Source organism: Pseudopipra pipra, chromosome 2 (genome assembly GCF_036250125.1).
Source record: "Pseudopipra pipra isolate bDixPip1 chromosome 2, bDixPip1.hap1, whole genome shotgun sequence".
Classification (NCBI taxonomy): domain Eukaryota; kingdom Metazoa; phylum Chordata; class Aves; order Passeriformes; family Pipridae; genus Pseudopipra; species Pseudopipra pipra.
In genome coordinates this window covers 59,435,109-59,451,220 of record NC_087550.1, presented here as the reverse complement: position 1 = coordinate 59,451,220, position 16,112 = coordinate 59,435,109, and the positions used below count along the sequence as shown (strand labels likewise).

Here is a 16,112-nt window from a genome sequence, read left to right as displayed (position 1 = left end):
GGAAAAGGTTTTGTTCTGGTTCTTGTGGCTAGCATAAGTATGAAAAATGAGATTAACACAGTGTAAACATGATACAAGCAAATGTTATTGACAAATAACAAATAGGGCTAATTTTACATAAACAGCAACAAAGTGGATACCAAAAACTAACCACAGCCTAAATATCTAGAATCCATTTTATCTCTTGTAAGTTTACTCTACCAACTTATCAAGCGCCATCAGAGCACAGTAGTTTCCTTCCTCTACCTACCTTATTTAGAAAACATTCTAGAGTATCATTCCTCAGATGGATAGAAACATCGTTATAATTTCCAGTCTCAAAGTATTTGTGGACAGTTTTTTACTGCATGCTTTCTGTGCTATTTTAATCCTTTGTTATCTGATTTCTTCTCTTCCAATCCAAAAAGTTATCATATCCCCTCTCCACTTTTTTCCAAAACATTCAGCAAACCCTGAATGTAGCATCTTCAGCCTGTTCTTGTTCTTTGAGACAGAACCTGTGACAGGAGAACCAACAAATGGTAGTACTGCAGACCCAAACCAGTAGCTCATTTATCCTTCGAGGGAGAAAAGACTTTCTCCCACTGCCAGATGAACGAGATAGTCTGCCCATTGAAGTGGAAACAGTGTAAGCTGCAGCACTAAAGATAGCACATTCTGTGTTGATAACGTGAGGCAAGGTAAAAGGCTCTTACAGTTGAACAGAATAAAATTTAGTTTTCCTTAGCTTAAAGACAAAGAAAACTAGACCATTATTTAACAGAAATGCATTACAAATATTATTAAAATTTCAAAGATAGCAAGACAGTCACTGAGAAATGTCACATTGACACTTATCTGTGCAAACATACATTGGTAGGTTTGCCTTTTGGTACATTTGCATTTTAACAATTTTCAATGAGATCACATGCTGTTTTATTCCATAGGCTTCCTGCCTCATTTGCACAGTAGAGGGCAAAATTAAGTGGTATAAGCATCTACGAAGCTAGTAATTAGTGATTTTGAGTACTTAACTTTACAAAACTAAGATTATTTCCTGGCTTCTTCTGTGTGGTATAGTATAGTATAATCAGATCTTCTGCTTTTTAGTAATTTTATGCTCAAAGTAATAGCAATGCAATGTTCAGTGCTCAGCACTCTTACAGTTAATATTGTTTCCTGTTGCACATCTGGATTTAATGACTTTCATTTTGTTTAATTTCCCTGTTTAGCGTCAGAACTGTGTGTGCCACATGCAGTTTCAAGTGACCAGCTATCTTCAGAAAACCTCAGTGCAGCTGTGGGACAAAAGATCAGCTCCCCCAACAGGATCTTCTCGGATGAACAGAATTATGCTACTATTGTTATTGGTTTCCCAGACCTCTTGGTAAATACTCGGCATTATTATTAAGTGAAGTAATATGATCTTGCTTATTCTTTAACCAGTTAAGTACCTGTTTACCAAATGATATGGAAAAAGAATGGAATGACAAATTCATGTAGTGTACACCATTTGTTAGGGTAGTCTAATCTAGAGGGATTTCAGTGGAGTTTTAAATAATAAGAAATTGGACAACATGTCTAGCATAGACAAAATTTGTTGGTGGTGAGGTCTGAACAGTGCTGGCTAGAGGAATATTTTCTAAATCATGTGTTTTTACATTTTTTTAATTAAACATAACTGCAAGAAAGGATATCAGTATAATTTTGAACTATTCAGTGTGAACTTTTTGCTCAGTGTGCAGCAGGTAAAGACTAGATTTAAGAAAAAGAAAAAAAGATATAGAAAATGGTAGCAAAACCATACAGCCCCTTCAGTATTCAATAATGTAGTTGAGTGTAAATGCTGCATGTAGGTGTGGTCACTGCTGTGACACAATTAGAAAAGGACCAGAAAGGAAAGTGAAACTTGGCAGTGTAATGACTAGGGTTGTTGCAAGGAGTGGAGGTAAACACAAGGAAAATAAAAGCAGTATGTTTAACTCTTTGAACTTTTTTTCCTAATTGCCACCTAATGATATGTAAAAAAAAATAGTTCTTATGGAATAAATAATTGTAAGTCATGTTTTCTTAATAAATTGGGGCAAATTAGAAAATATAAGTGTTAACATACATGAATTTTGGGAAAGCCAAATGACAAAAGAAAATTTGAAATCCCAAAGGATTCAAAAATATGTTTTTGACAATAAGGCATTCCCTGTATTTGCAACTAGCTTTTGAGTTTTCCTTGGTCTAGATTTATATGACTAGATTGATTATTCTAGCTATTCATGTTATTTACAATAGATGTGAGTTTATTGCTAGAAAAGGGAGATGGTTTAGAGGAGGGAGTGCTAAAGGTGCTACACTCTTCAATACTAACACACCAATACTGATCATGAAGCATCTTGGTCTGCCAGATTTAGACTGAGGCCCCATCTTTCCTCATACATGGTTTTAGATGTCCACATGAGTGTCGAAGGGGGAGTGCTAAGAGTAAATGTAAGAGTGATGGGGCAAAACTTCGAATTCAGTGTTTAGTGTTAATGGTGTAGGTGTTTAGTATGAGTAAGGTATCTGAGCTCTTATTTGTAGTAGCAGTGCTCAGCTTACTAAACACTGAGGCCTTCAAGATGATTTATTTCTCTAGGCTCTTTTAACCATAGTGGGAGATGGTGGGAGATGAAGGAACTGACTTTCATGTGAACAACTATATTTACGTTTCTGAACCTGGAGCTTTATTGCCTTGCTTTGAATTTACTACTGAAATATCTGTTTGCATTTATCTACATTAGTGGAAACTTAGATTATGGTAACAGTTTGTTACATAGTTTGATTCCAGATTAGGTTATTTCAATGCTTTCTGTTCCTGGTTCAATATGAAAAAAAGGTTCAACTTCAGATCTTCAGAAATTCTTAATGCCTAAAACTCGTGTATATGATTTGTTGGTTTTCATTCCTATAGGAGTTTTTGATAACAAAATAATGCAGGTCTCTTCCTTGTCATGTGGTAACATAAGAAGTAACCACAGTAGCCACATTTGATTTGAAATTAAATAAAGAATGGAATTTATCAAGAAATGTTTGTTGCTAGGCTCAATAATGGTAACGTTTTCTTCACTAGACTCCTTCTCTCTTGCAGTCTCCCAGTGAAGTGTATAGCTGGAAAAGAAACTCCTCTCTGAGTCAAAAATGTGCTTCTCCTTCTGATCCATTTTATTATGGAACCCAGAGGAAAACAGGAGCTGCAAAACAAACCAATTGTGTAACTTTATTGGCTTCTAATCAGATAGTCAGAATTTTAGCACCTGGAGACGTGCCTTTGAAAGACATTTACCCAAAAGGTAAGAGGTTCATGTACTTGTGCTGCGACACACTGATTTTTTGTTTTGCAAACTGCAAGCACTCGTTAATTTTTCCAAAGCCTTAATCACAGAGCAAATGTTTGAGAAGGATGAGAGTAGTTGCACTTATTTTTAAAATTATTTTGAATCATATTAACATGCTGTATTATGCTTCTGGGAACTAACAGGCTGTCTACACTATGAATATCCCAGTAGATGGGATCTTCCTCTGTCTGCTCTGGAAACCCACTGTAAGAATATGATCATTCTAGTTCAGCAATCAGCCTTCACCAGTATTTCCAAGTTCTGCTCAGTGTCACACAGAGATGCATTGATAAACCTGTCATCTGACTAACTCAGTATTCTATCCCCAGCAGAACTATACGAGAGGTTATTTTGGGAATGCATGTGAGCCTATCCACTTCTTTGTCTTTCCTTTCATACTTCTCAATAGTTGCAGTTGTTTTCTTAGGGAAGTTAAAGCCTCAGGCTTTAAATCTCCTTTTATGGACCTGTTGTCCATGACTTTGTCTGCTCCCTCTTTGAGCTTATTTGTCTCTATAGCAAACTCACAAGTTCACGATTTTCTGTGATAACTGATCTCCTACTAGGTTTATCAAGTGCCACTTATTCTAGTATTGCAGGTTTGGGTGAGTAACAGTTCGGCATTCACCGTAACCATCACCTTCATGACTGTGCCAACTTCACTCACATCTGCCTTCTCTCCAAACTGAAGAGATCCAAGCTTTGTAGTTCTTCTCTTGTCCAGGAGAATGTTGCGTGAGCAGCATTCACATACAGCAAAACTGTCCTCCATTTATACACTAATAAAGCAGGTGTAGACTAGAGATCTTCAGACCTTTTTGTGCTGCCATGCCAAGCTTTCTGTTATTACTGTAACTTTAGCTTCTTCAGCAAATAACTAAAAATATCCCAATTATTGCTATATAACAGCATTTGTGAGTTCTGCATTAGTTACCTCTAGGAATCTCCAAAGAAAGTTTACTATCAAAAGAGAAAACCCCCATATGGTATATGGTAGAATGGCAGGGCTTTTTGAATTCATCAGCGTGAGAAGCTATTTGTGATTTATTCTGTTTGCGAACTCTCTGTCCCAGAATAAACACTTTATTCCAAATTAACTCCCTTGAACAGAATGAATTATCTAATATACCTGCCCTCATTTAACAGAGATTAACTTCCCTGTGTAGAGAAATCCTTTTATTTATTACTAAGAGCCAAGTCAAGGATATCAACAAGGTAGAAAACTTAAGTTACCTACATTTACAAAGGAAAGATTACCTTTTAAAAAGATTAAACTTAACAAAATTAGTTAATGTTTGCATCTTGGAACCAATTATACCACTTCAGGCTGTAATCTTCTCATACTTTATAAACTACTGAAGGGTCAGACTGGGTCACTTTTTTTCAGGCCTTCACAGAAAAAAAGAGGATCTGACTCTAAAGTGAATGGTTTAAAAATTCAGACAATAAGTCTTCTGAGTTTTTGTTAAAATTAATTTATTAATTTGGGAGTGAAAGAGGGATACAGTATTTCCAAATGATAGCTAAAATTGACAGGTATTTCTAAAAGCCTTTTAAATTGCTGTGGTATGTGATATTTTAACATGCTAGATTACTATAGTTAAAAAACAGGGGACATTCTTTGTGAATCCCGGATAACAGTGACCTGAGCACTTTATCAGTCTGAAAATTGACTTCCATCTGACCAAACAGTTTAATTTTTTTTTTCCTCAACTATGATGAAATATATTCATGAACAGTGATTGATAGCTTTAAATGTGTAGAAAATTTTATGAGGTTTGTACAGTGCTTTATGGCCATTTAAGTTGAAAAATTTCAGGCCTTGAAGATCATTATCATTGAATTTTCTTTTCTAGTTTTTCTTTTCTAAATTATGTTTTAATTTATTAATTACAAAAATTGATCTTAACTGAATCATGTTTAATATGACCTTAGTGATACAATTAAATGGGACTTGAGCAAGACTCTAGATTTTCTATTCCATAGCCATTATTCGGGACTTTTTCAGGACATTTCCATTTATCAGTTAATGACCAGTTTTTCTAGTGAAGGAGGAACTATGAGGGAAATCCTAGAGAGACCTGTGCTACTAAGCATGTCATGAAAAAAACAGAAAAATGAAGTAACACTGAAGTGACGGTGCTGATGTTACTGGTTATTATTCATGGCAGGAAGGATTCACCATGAAGGATTATAGAAGGACTGCAATTCCCACTGCAATAGAAATAGCAGATGAAATTCAGTATAGATATAATATACATGAGGGAAGAAAGAATCCTAATTCTATATCAAAGAAGATGGGGCTTATCAGAACATCTTACAAGCATTATTTTACTGTCACGATAAATGGTTTCATTAAGATAGCAGTTCAAAGCTCAATAGCAGTTAAAAAAAGCAAATCAAATGTTAAGAATTACTAGGGAAGGAACAAAAAAAACCAAAGAACCTCTTTGTGCTGTTGTGCAAATCCATGTGTCCTTAACATAGTTTAGTTTTGTTCTTCCATCTCAAGGTGAGAGAAGGCTGAACTGGAGTAAGTTCAGAAAAAGACAACAAGGAGGAGCAAGTTTAGATTGGCCAACCCTCCAACATGTGGAGACAAGATCAGGAAAGGGGGAGATGGTAGAGTTCTATAAAAATGTGTGACATGGAGATCTGGGAAAAGCAACAATTTTGCACTCAGTACCACAGTTAGGGAGCAGCTAATAAAGCTAGTAGGAACTTCGTCAAAACAAACAAGACATGGTTTTTCATAGAGTAAGGAACCAGCCTGTGAAAGCACTTCCCAAAGGATGGAGTGACTGCTGAAACATGGATTTAAAGGAAATCTGGACAAACTCCTGGGAAGTTACGAAATATGTAGATGTAAAAACATAGACACCACATTCAGCTAAAGAAGCCCCTAGATTGGAACTGGTTGGTGACTGAGGAAAATACCATGTGCACTTGTCTGTTCTTACACTTTCCAAGCATCTCTTGGAGACAAAATATTAGATTAGAGGGACCTCGTACTGCCATTCTCGTGGCATGAGTCATAAATATTTCCAAGTGTAAGAAGGGGAAAACAGAAGAAAAGAGGCATGCATTTATGTGCTCACTTGGAAGGTGAGATAATAAAGTACTAGTCCTTACAGTGCTCATTTGAGATTCTGTGTTTACAACCTTCTCTGCTGGGCTATTGTTTCTTCTGGAGTTTGCCTCTCAGTCTCACTGACAGAATATTTAATTGAATACTCATTTAACTGCTACCCATAGCTGCTTAACAGTCTTGGTCCCTTAAAATTCAGTGTTGCTTATTCCTGATTGTGCTGCATAATTCATGGGGGCTTTTGGACATTTGGTGAATTATCGCTGCTGTTTTTTCTGCATTAGAAAACTTGTAGTTAATTAACTAGGAAAGTTCTATGAGACTTCATTCAAAAGTCTTTGTATCCTTCCCTGGGAAATGGTATAGTGAAGGAAAGGCATCCTTCTACATAAAATCAAGTATGTCTCAGTCCCTTGAAATTCTTGCATTGTTGTCTTCTGTTGCCTTTGAGAAGTTGTTTTATATTTTTGCTTTTGTTTCCATATCTATCAGGATTTCATTCTCATCTTCTTGGACAGCTGGTCAGTTCTGACACACAGCCTTCCATTTCTATTAATAATTTGAAGTACTCAGCCAAACTCTAACGTGCTCCAATATGTATTACTGAAGCTGTTCCAGGAACAATAAGCAAAGAAATAATTACTTATGTGTTTTATTGAAACTGTAAACCAGAATGATAGTTATATTTTAAAAGAAGCTATAACAAGTAATAATTTCCCCAAAGACTGCCAAATAGATGTATGGACCTGAAATATAAACTCAGACAAGAGATCATGGCAGAATCCAGCAAATAATAATTAATGTTTATTCTAAAAACAAGGCCATAGAGATGAGGGCTACTTGAGAGCAAATATTTACTTGGATTCTCAGCACTTTCTATAGATGAACATAAAATAACATTCTATTACTGAGTACCTGTCTCTGTTAGTGTGACACTAACTGGAACAACATGTAGTGTCACACAAAATGTTACTGGAATAACCTTGATACATTGTCTGGTCCACCTGTTTATATAGGGACAGGATGACACCTGTAGTCTTTTTTTAACTGATGTTTGTCAAACAATTGACCTACTGCAATGCTTCACTCTCCTTGTATACAAAATCTTTTCAGAGTATCCATCTTTTTTTTCTCTAAACAAAGCTGAATACTTGCTGTCACTTTCACTCATTCAGGATGATACTGCTCTTTGTAAGAGTCTTCTCAATAGGATTGGATGTGCTTTTTTAAAAAGTCTCTAGTCAGACAAAAAAAATTCCTTAAATTTGTCCTTATAGCCCATCTGTTCTAACCTCTTTGTCATCCCCAGGACTATCTCACGTCACAGAATCACAGAATGGATAAGATTATCAGGGACCGCTGGAGGTCATCTAGTCCAACCTCCCTGATCAAGCAGGGTCCCCTAGAGTACGTTACTTAGGATTGTGTCAGGACAGTTCTTTCCCAGGGAAGGAGACTCCAAAACCTCTCTGGCCATTCAGTTCCAGTTCTCAGTCACCCTCACAGTAAAGAAGTTCTTCCTCAGCCTTTCCTCATAAGAGAGGTGCTCCAGTCCTGTAATCATCTTCATAGACCTCCACTGGACTTGCTCAAGGACCTCCATGTCTCCCTTGTACTGAGCAGCCCTTGACTGAGCATTGTGTCTATTTTCCTTAAAACTTGATGTCTAGAGTTGTGCACAGCTATTCTTCTCCATCAAGCTTTGGCAAAAGAGGAACTGTACTCGTTCAGCTCCGATGTTCATGCTTCATCGTAAAATTCTTGACTGCAGTTTTAGGGCCTACTCAGCTGTTCCTGTGTAGCATTTAAACATTTGATTGCTCCCTACTCTGTAATACTTTGTCTTTTTGTAATTTAATTTGTTTGATTTGTGTTCTTTCTCTAATTTATTAACTTAATTTTTATCCCTTAGCATTTATCCCATGGTGCTACCCTTTCCAATTCAGCCCTTGTTCTAGATCTTCATCAGAAATTTTTTTCTATATATTATATATATGTATATTATTCTCAGTTATTAACAAAAGAGAAAGCACATTTTAGAAGAGTAACAAAATCTAGGGAAAACATTTTTCTAGGCTTTTTCTTCCTATTTCTGATGTGTTTGATATTTCCATTTTTATGAAGATGAATAAAGTCAACAGATGTGCTACTGTAGGTATGTATACTATAGATATCTAGATACAGTAGATATGCATAAAGTGGTGTTGTGGGTTACTCTATATACTCATTGGATATTAGATCCCTTATACTGCTGATCTTACTGGTCTTTTCTGTGTGTGCTGTAGGCAAGCTCAACACTTCTGCAGCCACTCTCTCCTTGGTTTCAAGGAGGTTAAAGATTGTTTCTGAAGGAAATCTAGACTTGCTTTCATCTTGTGACAATGACATTTTGTACCAATACTGTGCTGTAATTCTGTCTTCTGGTTTATTTTCTGAAAAACTGCCTTGATTTACTCCAGGCAGCTCCTAACTGGAAGCCACTTCTGAGCCCGGGCAAAGTGTACTCATATGTTGGCAAAAGCCAATGTAGGCACACACACAAAAATTTATTTCTGAGGGAAGTACCATATATTAACTGTATTCATTAAACTGTCCATAAACAGAATATTAAATGCTTGATAGTCTAGGGCTATTTACTATAAAGTTATAAAATCTTTGGATACTGAAAACCTACCTCCAAAAGGAGTGGTTCAATTTAAGAGAACAGCATTTAGGTTAATATTACTGAGGAATTTTAAAGTGGAAATCATGAACACAATGTTTTGAAATGTTCCTCAATATGCTTTTAAAGTCAGATATAAAACTGATATTATCTTCAGTGGCAGATAAAAACAGGGAGTTAGGGATTGTGGTAATGCGTGATTAGTGCTTTTGTGAGCGGTTATATCTGTGTGTAATTTTGACATTTGCTATACAAATACTTTGTTATTTGTTAACTATGACTGTTTACTCACTATCATAATAATAAAACAATTCCCTATTTACAAGTTATATTCCTGTATTGAATGTGAAAGCTTGTCATTTTCTGACAGGTACTGTATAATGAAATGTTTAAATTTAATCTGCTAAATGCAAATGCAATAACCAGTTAATCATGCAGCAGGAAAATAACGTTTGGTTTTTTTCAGATGTCACTCCTCCACAAGCTGCTGGATACTTGGAAGTAACAGATCTTAACTCAAAGAAAATCAAATACATTGCAATTCCTAGGTAACTGATTTTATTGATTAGAGCAGCCTCTGTCTTAGAGGAAAAGCAAAGAGAATTTAGTGTCCATTATTACATCAGGATAAGCAAATATTTCTTCTGATGTGGAAAGTAAGACTAATTCATACTTTCTGTAAAATTCTGCAAACACTGAAGCATTTTGTTGTCAACATAATTTATCTGTTTACTAGATGATACCAATGAAAATGTAGCTATTAATTAGTAAATATGAAAAGTACCTTTATATTCTGATTTTCATCCCCTTTGCTCCTTCCTCCTCTTCCATCCATCTACCCTGTTGCATTCTGGTTTGCTGCCTTTATTTTCTTTTCCTTTTTCCCTATCTTTAGGATCTGACAAAGACAGGCAGAATGATCTGGTGGTAGGTGTTAGGAAACTAGGAATCAAGTTAGGTCCAATATAAAGTTCACTTTGAAAATAACTTGAGCTTCTCTACATTTTGGTTCTCCATTTGGAAAATATACATTCCCTCACAAGTATCTTGTGTGATACACAAATATCTTGTATGCTAAATCAAAATAACCAGACTGTGTGTCTTCTGTTTGGTTTTAACATCTGTCTCTCACAACTATAGAGAGTATTTGCAAATGTTTTATAATATAAAGATATATTTTGGTTACAAATTGTCATTTTCCATTGCAATAATAATAAAGGGAGTTTTTTAAAATGGCAATCTCTCAGCTGTGCATATTTAAATAGCCTGTGTATTAAATTCACACATCAGGAATTTTATACTTTTTTTTAATCTATCCATTTGATGTTGATTTTTGATAATATTGATTCTGATTTAAAGTAATTCTGGTTCATTAATAATCTGGGGAACATTTTAAATGATAGATCCTTATTTTTGGTCTGTTCATCATTTTATAATTGGCTCATTGGCTTACATCTGATACAGTTATTCAAAAATATAAGACCTTAATATAAAAATAGTAGGGAATCACATTATTTTACACCAAGATTTTATAAGACATTACAGAATTTACAAAGCCATATTTCAACATCATGACCATTAATCTAGCATTAGGATTTAAGCTATATATGGCAGATCTGAGCAGAAGTCCAAGTTTAAAAATATATTCCAGTAGGAACCGATAAGTAAAGTGAGTTTTCATATATATATATGAATAATTCTGTGTTAAAATATAACAGCCTTTTCTCCTTCTGGTGTAGTTAGCCTGGTCAAATGCTAAGATAACTTTTTTCAGTTGAGTCAGAACATGACAATTTCAGCCATAGGTAGAGGCATATGTGTTGCTCCTTTTTATATTTTTGAAAATTATTAATTGTAGTGTTAGTGTAGGTTGCCAACTCATTATGCCTATCACTAACAGTACTGAAAAATACATAGAGTCTTTCCTACATTATCTGAATTTCCCTTCAGATTGTGTACCTATTGGGTCCTCTGTTTCAGCAGCAAACTTTTGTCAGCAAGGTCACTGTTTAAATCGGTGCTAAGATTCTCTGTGCATAAAGCTGTACTATCGTTAAAAAAGTGTTTTAATCCTCATTTTATATTAAATCACTAGAGAAAGGTATTACTCTAATTTGATGGAAATGCATTTTCCTCAGTGCCAGGTCATGTCTTCTCCTATTTCTTTTGTAGTTTTATATGCATTTGTAGTTTTTCTATAACATCTTTTTACAAATTTTATAGTTCTTTTCTAAAGACTGATTATTTTCAGAGAGATTCGATACAGCAGTGGGTTAGGTAACATATTCCCTTTCAGCCTGGTCTTTTAAACTGCTTCTTACACTGTCAAGTATCTTTTGGTTATATCCAGTTTCAGTAGGTGGAATGTTTCAGATAAAACAGTGGGTCTGTAGGGCTTAGTTATAGTCTCTCATGAAATGAGGATGGAATTTCATTTAATTGTCATCTTAACTACGTAAATACTCATTCCCCTTTTAATTGAAACTTCAGGAAAAATCATATTAATTCTTGTTTTTCAGATCACAGTCTCTCTCTCCATATACATCATGGCTCTCTAAGATCTCAGATGCCGATGCCCTTTTGGCACCACTGGGCAAAGTAGGTTTGGTTACTGTGGACATGGGAGGAGGTGTGAGGCTGTGGGAGACTGGGCTGGAAAGCCTCCAGCGGTCACTGCAGGACTGGAGGAACATGATTGGCCAAGAAGACGGTCGTCCTGTGCAGGTAGGAGTTCACAAAGCTGAAGTGAAATACATTTAACAAAATGAGTTGCACGTGAGTTTTCGGGAGGGAAAGATGTGTTGGAAAACACTGTGAAGTTGAAATACACCTGTGAGAAAAGCTGAATAGACTTGTTCACTGAAAAAAAGAGGCATAGTAGCTTAAATTTTAAAACTTTTTGTGACCCCTGTAATTATGGTTACTGACAGACTGTCTTACACTGTTTGTATTTTTGCCAAATTCCACTGCAATTAAATGCAAATAAATTCTTTATCTCCTGCTGATTTTTAACTGTAAGTTTCATAATGTAGAATAATGAAATTAATTTTTAAGCGAAGGATATACTTTTCCAGCATTCAGATGCTTGGGAAAAAATATTGTGGTTATACTTCGAAAAAGAAACTTAAAACCTGGGTGAAAGATGCCTTGAGTTCACTAGGCTTTGGCTAGTTTTGATAATTCTCCCAGCAGAAGAGTTGCAAGGATCTTCATACGCTTGTGTTCTCATGTGGAATGTTTAAGGAGATGCTGAAAACACACTGTGTATACATGTATTCTGTTTGTGCAGGTATTTGTGTATACACAAGTGTTAATCATACTATGTATGATTGCAACATAGAGGGAAAATTCGGGACTGTTCAATTGCATCTTTAATTTCTGTTAGTGACTGGAGAAAGTATCACTTCGAACAACTAGAGTGTGCTTTAGGAGGACTTCTCCACTTCAACTAGGAGGATTCTGTCTGCCACAACTAGGAGGATCTCTGTCTACCACTGCAATTATTTCTGTTTCATGAATTTCTGTAACCACTCATAGTAAATTAGAATGGGAAAACAGAATCAGTCTGTTCTAAATTAGATCTCTCTCGGTCTTTGTTTACATAGCCTCTCAAGTGTGAATGAGATGTATTAGGCCAAAATCATCTTCTTTCACTTTCTTTTCCCACTCTTAGCTCTCTTTCTGCAAGACGTTCTGCAGTTACAGAGACTTGGGCAAGAACTGATGTGTTCTTGTTACTGGAGCTCAGCAAATGCCATTCATAAAAGTAATGAGAAAATGAAACTGTTTCCCAGTAGCACGTTTGTGTTTGACACTTGGTCACTTTACCAGTGCCATTTTTATTGCCGGTGCAGTAGCACTAGCACCATCTTATGGCCAGATGTAGTCGGTTTACACCACCCAGTTTCATCTGATGATCAAGTTGACTAATGGAAATTAAAAGAGCCAGCAGGAAGAGTTAGTTTTATTTGTTTTAACAGTTATTTTTCCTTCTTTTTTGTTTTTTTTTTGGGGGGGAGGGTGTTATTTTTTTTTATAACTTTACATTTCATTGAACAATATTACTTTACTTTCAATAATAGTCAACTAATTTTTAGAGAATACTGGCTTAGAAAGTACATGTAATCAAAAAAATTTAAGTCATTTAAATAGTAATGTCAAGTAACCATTTTAAAGACGGCTGAGAAGTTTTCCCACGGTCACAAAGAAGTTTTCAAGATCCGCTGTAGAATTTCTCTCCACTGACAGCCTGCCTCTCTACTAGGCACATTCCAAGGTGCAGTCTCCTTTGAGTATCTTTCTTCTTTCCTCTGTCAACACAGGGTACATAGCTCAAAGCAGTGGTTTGTCAGAACTGGAATAGCAGTTTAATTTGTGCTAAAGGGCTGGAACAAAGCCTCCTATGTGATCTTCAGACCTGTGTAATTATAACTAACTTCTGTTTCTCTACTTTTTTACTTTGCTTCAAATGGAAAGATAATGAAACCTAAGAAATTTCGTTTACAAAGGCATTACAGAACAATAAGCAGAAAATTAGGTCTTTTATTTTATGTAATCTCCAATAAGATAATAGATATGTAGTTGCTAATTGGATATGAAGGCCTTCACCTTTCCTACTTAATTTTTCAGGACCTAGACATAAAAGCAATACTTCATTAAGGCATTCATTTCTGGAAATGAAAAGATCCTGTTAGCTTGAAAACATATTCGTGTAGATTCCCTGTGCAATTAAGCAATTAAGAACTTCAGTGTCTCCTGTTCTAGAGACAATTACTTTGCTAAGAATGCTGCAGGTAAATATTTCTTGATACCTGTTTTTTACAAAATTGGACATACTTTGCAGCCATGTATTGATCTGTTCATTCCAGTGAATGAAAATCACCTCCTTTTTTGTAATGTTTCATGTGCATACTCGTGTTAAGTAACTTGGAGTCTAATGAGGCATCTCTAATTCCTTGACTAAACCTATCATTCCCAATCATCTTGTAGCAGAAACTCACTTAAGGAAATTGTCAGTGTTCCACTTATCACCCATCCACCCCAAAAAAACTGTCATTGATGCATATCACAAAGCTGCTACAGGCTTAGCTAAGCTTATTATCCCTTCATGGTGATATTCTTAGACCAACACGAGATCTGTCTAGGTGGCTGGGAACCACTGTTTTGCAGAAACACACAGAATCTCTTTGACTCCTCCTGACTTTTTTTAGAGAAAAAAGAATTAGAGGGCTTTCAATATAAATATAATTTCAAGGAATTAGAAACAAATCTTCAACTAGGCTTCAGTTGGAACTATTGGTATTCTCTTCTAGGGATGCCTTTTGGCTTTCACAAACACATTAGCTCTCAGAAACAGGCTGGATATACATAAGCAATGAAACAGAGGAAAACAAACAGGTGTTCCACTTATAATCAGTAATTAGGCTCCCTTGGTATAATGTCGTGGCAATCTTCAAAGCAGTCAACATTTGTTTTGTATTGTTGACATACTCAACAGAGTTCAAGCTGCTGAAGTCTTGAGGCTACAAAGTTAATTTATCAAAATATAGTATGTGTTTACATAAGTCTGCATTTATACAGGCAGGTCAGAAATTTTCATCATTTATGGAAATTTTAAACTCAAAATAACACTACAGTATTCTGAAATGACTGGAGTGAATTAGAGTGCCTGAAATCCAAAATCTAAACAAAATTCTGTATTTTCTAAAGCTATGAACTCCAGCCCAAAAACTGTTTAGCTTTTCCACTGTTTGATGTCCCTGAGTAGTGTTTCTTCATTATCAAATATCTGAAAAGAATTTGAAAGACAATTTCTTTTTAAAATCTTGCCCTAAAAGTTTCATGTCAATAGGCAGACATTGGTAAGTTTGTGTTACTTTTTTTCATCAAAGGGTTATTGATAGAAATTAAATAGAAAAACACTGATTACATTCTGACATAGTTGGGATACTATTTTTCAATAAGCATTGTTTAACGGTATGTCTCATTTAGATGAAGTACAATGCTTAGATAAAAATAATTAAAAGATGCATAATTTTTCAATAGATGGTAAAGCATTTATCTGTGACTATTAGCAAAAACATTTATTTCTGTATTTCTTCCACTTAATGTTCTCCTGCTGTAGACCGTTGTCTAAAATGTTTTATGCTATGTAAAGATTATACTCAGAATGTCAGAAGTCCTAGGACATACCCAAACCTGTTGAGTGCATAAAAATGTACTTGATCAAAGATTGCAAAAGCTTTGTCACCTAGTTTATGATAATATGATAAGATAGATCTGAACTCAAAACTGAATTCACAACATTCATGCAGACTGATTCAGTCTGTTGGAAGAGGTCCTAGAGGAGGACAGCTCAGGAGCACTTGGAATATTTGGGATATGTTTCAGGCCTTGGCACTAAAAGGAGACATGAATGAAATGTATGTAAGAATAGGGAAGGCTTTAGATTAAGTTTTTTTGAGTGTTCATTTCTAACCATCTGCCCTGTGAAAGTGACTGAGAGAATAGTTTTCTGTCAAAAAGAATGTTTTAATCTGAAATAGTGATTCCTTTTCTCAGTAGTGCTAGACAGGTGTTCTTTTGGTGTCCTCTGTAACTAGTTAACATTTTACTGATACAGTGTTTCCACAAATAATCATTGTAAGTAGCTAAATGGAGAAGTGAAAAAAAATTTCTTCATCCATCCACGACTAGTTCCCTTTAGACACCGCTAAACTTTAAAATATATAATTATGCAGCATCTGGGACCAGTAAGCATTGTCATTGCTTTCCAGAGAAGGGAACTGAGACTTAAGGAAGGCAGGTCACCTGTTCAAGTTCATGCTATATGTCTACACTGCAGTGTCAGTGGGATAAATGAATTATACACCCATATTAACATACTTTGTGTTGCCAAGTTAAATAGCTTGAAAGTCCTTGAATGCTGCAATCAGTATGAACATACCTTAAATTGGGGAAAATAAAAGCATATAAATGCAGCACAGCCACCTAAGGGAACAAATGTCAACTCTAG

At 35.5% G+C, this 16,112-nt stretch overlaps 1 protein-coding gene across 2 annotated transcripts in view; it reads left to right on the top strand.

The window, feature by feature from the left end:
* Positions 1-16,112, top strand: part of VWA8 (von Willebrand factor A domain containing 8) — a 186,372-nt gene that overhangs the window by 133,730 nt on the left and 36,530 nt on the right. For both annotated transcript variants that reach the window (XM_064645638.1, XM_064645639.1), the window contains exons 34-37: positions 1,212-1,366; positions 3,101-3,302; positions 9,564-9,645; positions 11,617-11,821. In XM_064645638.1, the coding sequence (XP_064501708.1) occupies positions 1,212-1,366; positions 3,101-3,302; positions 9,564-9,645; positions 11,617-11,821 (644 nt within the window). The remainder of the gene's footprint in view (positions 1-1,211; positions 1,367-3,100; positions 3,303-9,563; positions 9,646-11,616; positions 11,822-16,112) is intronic.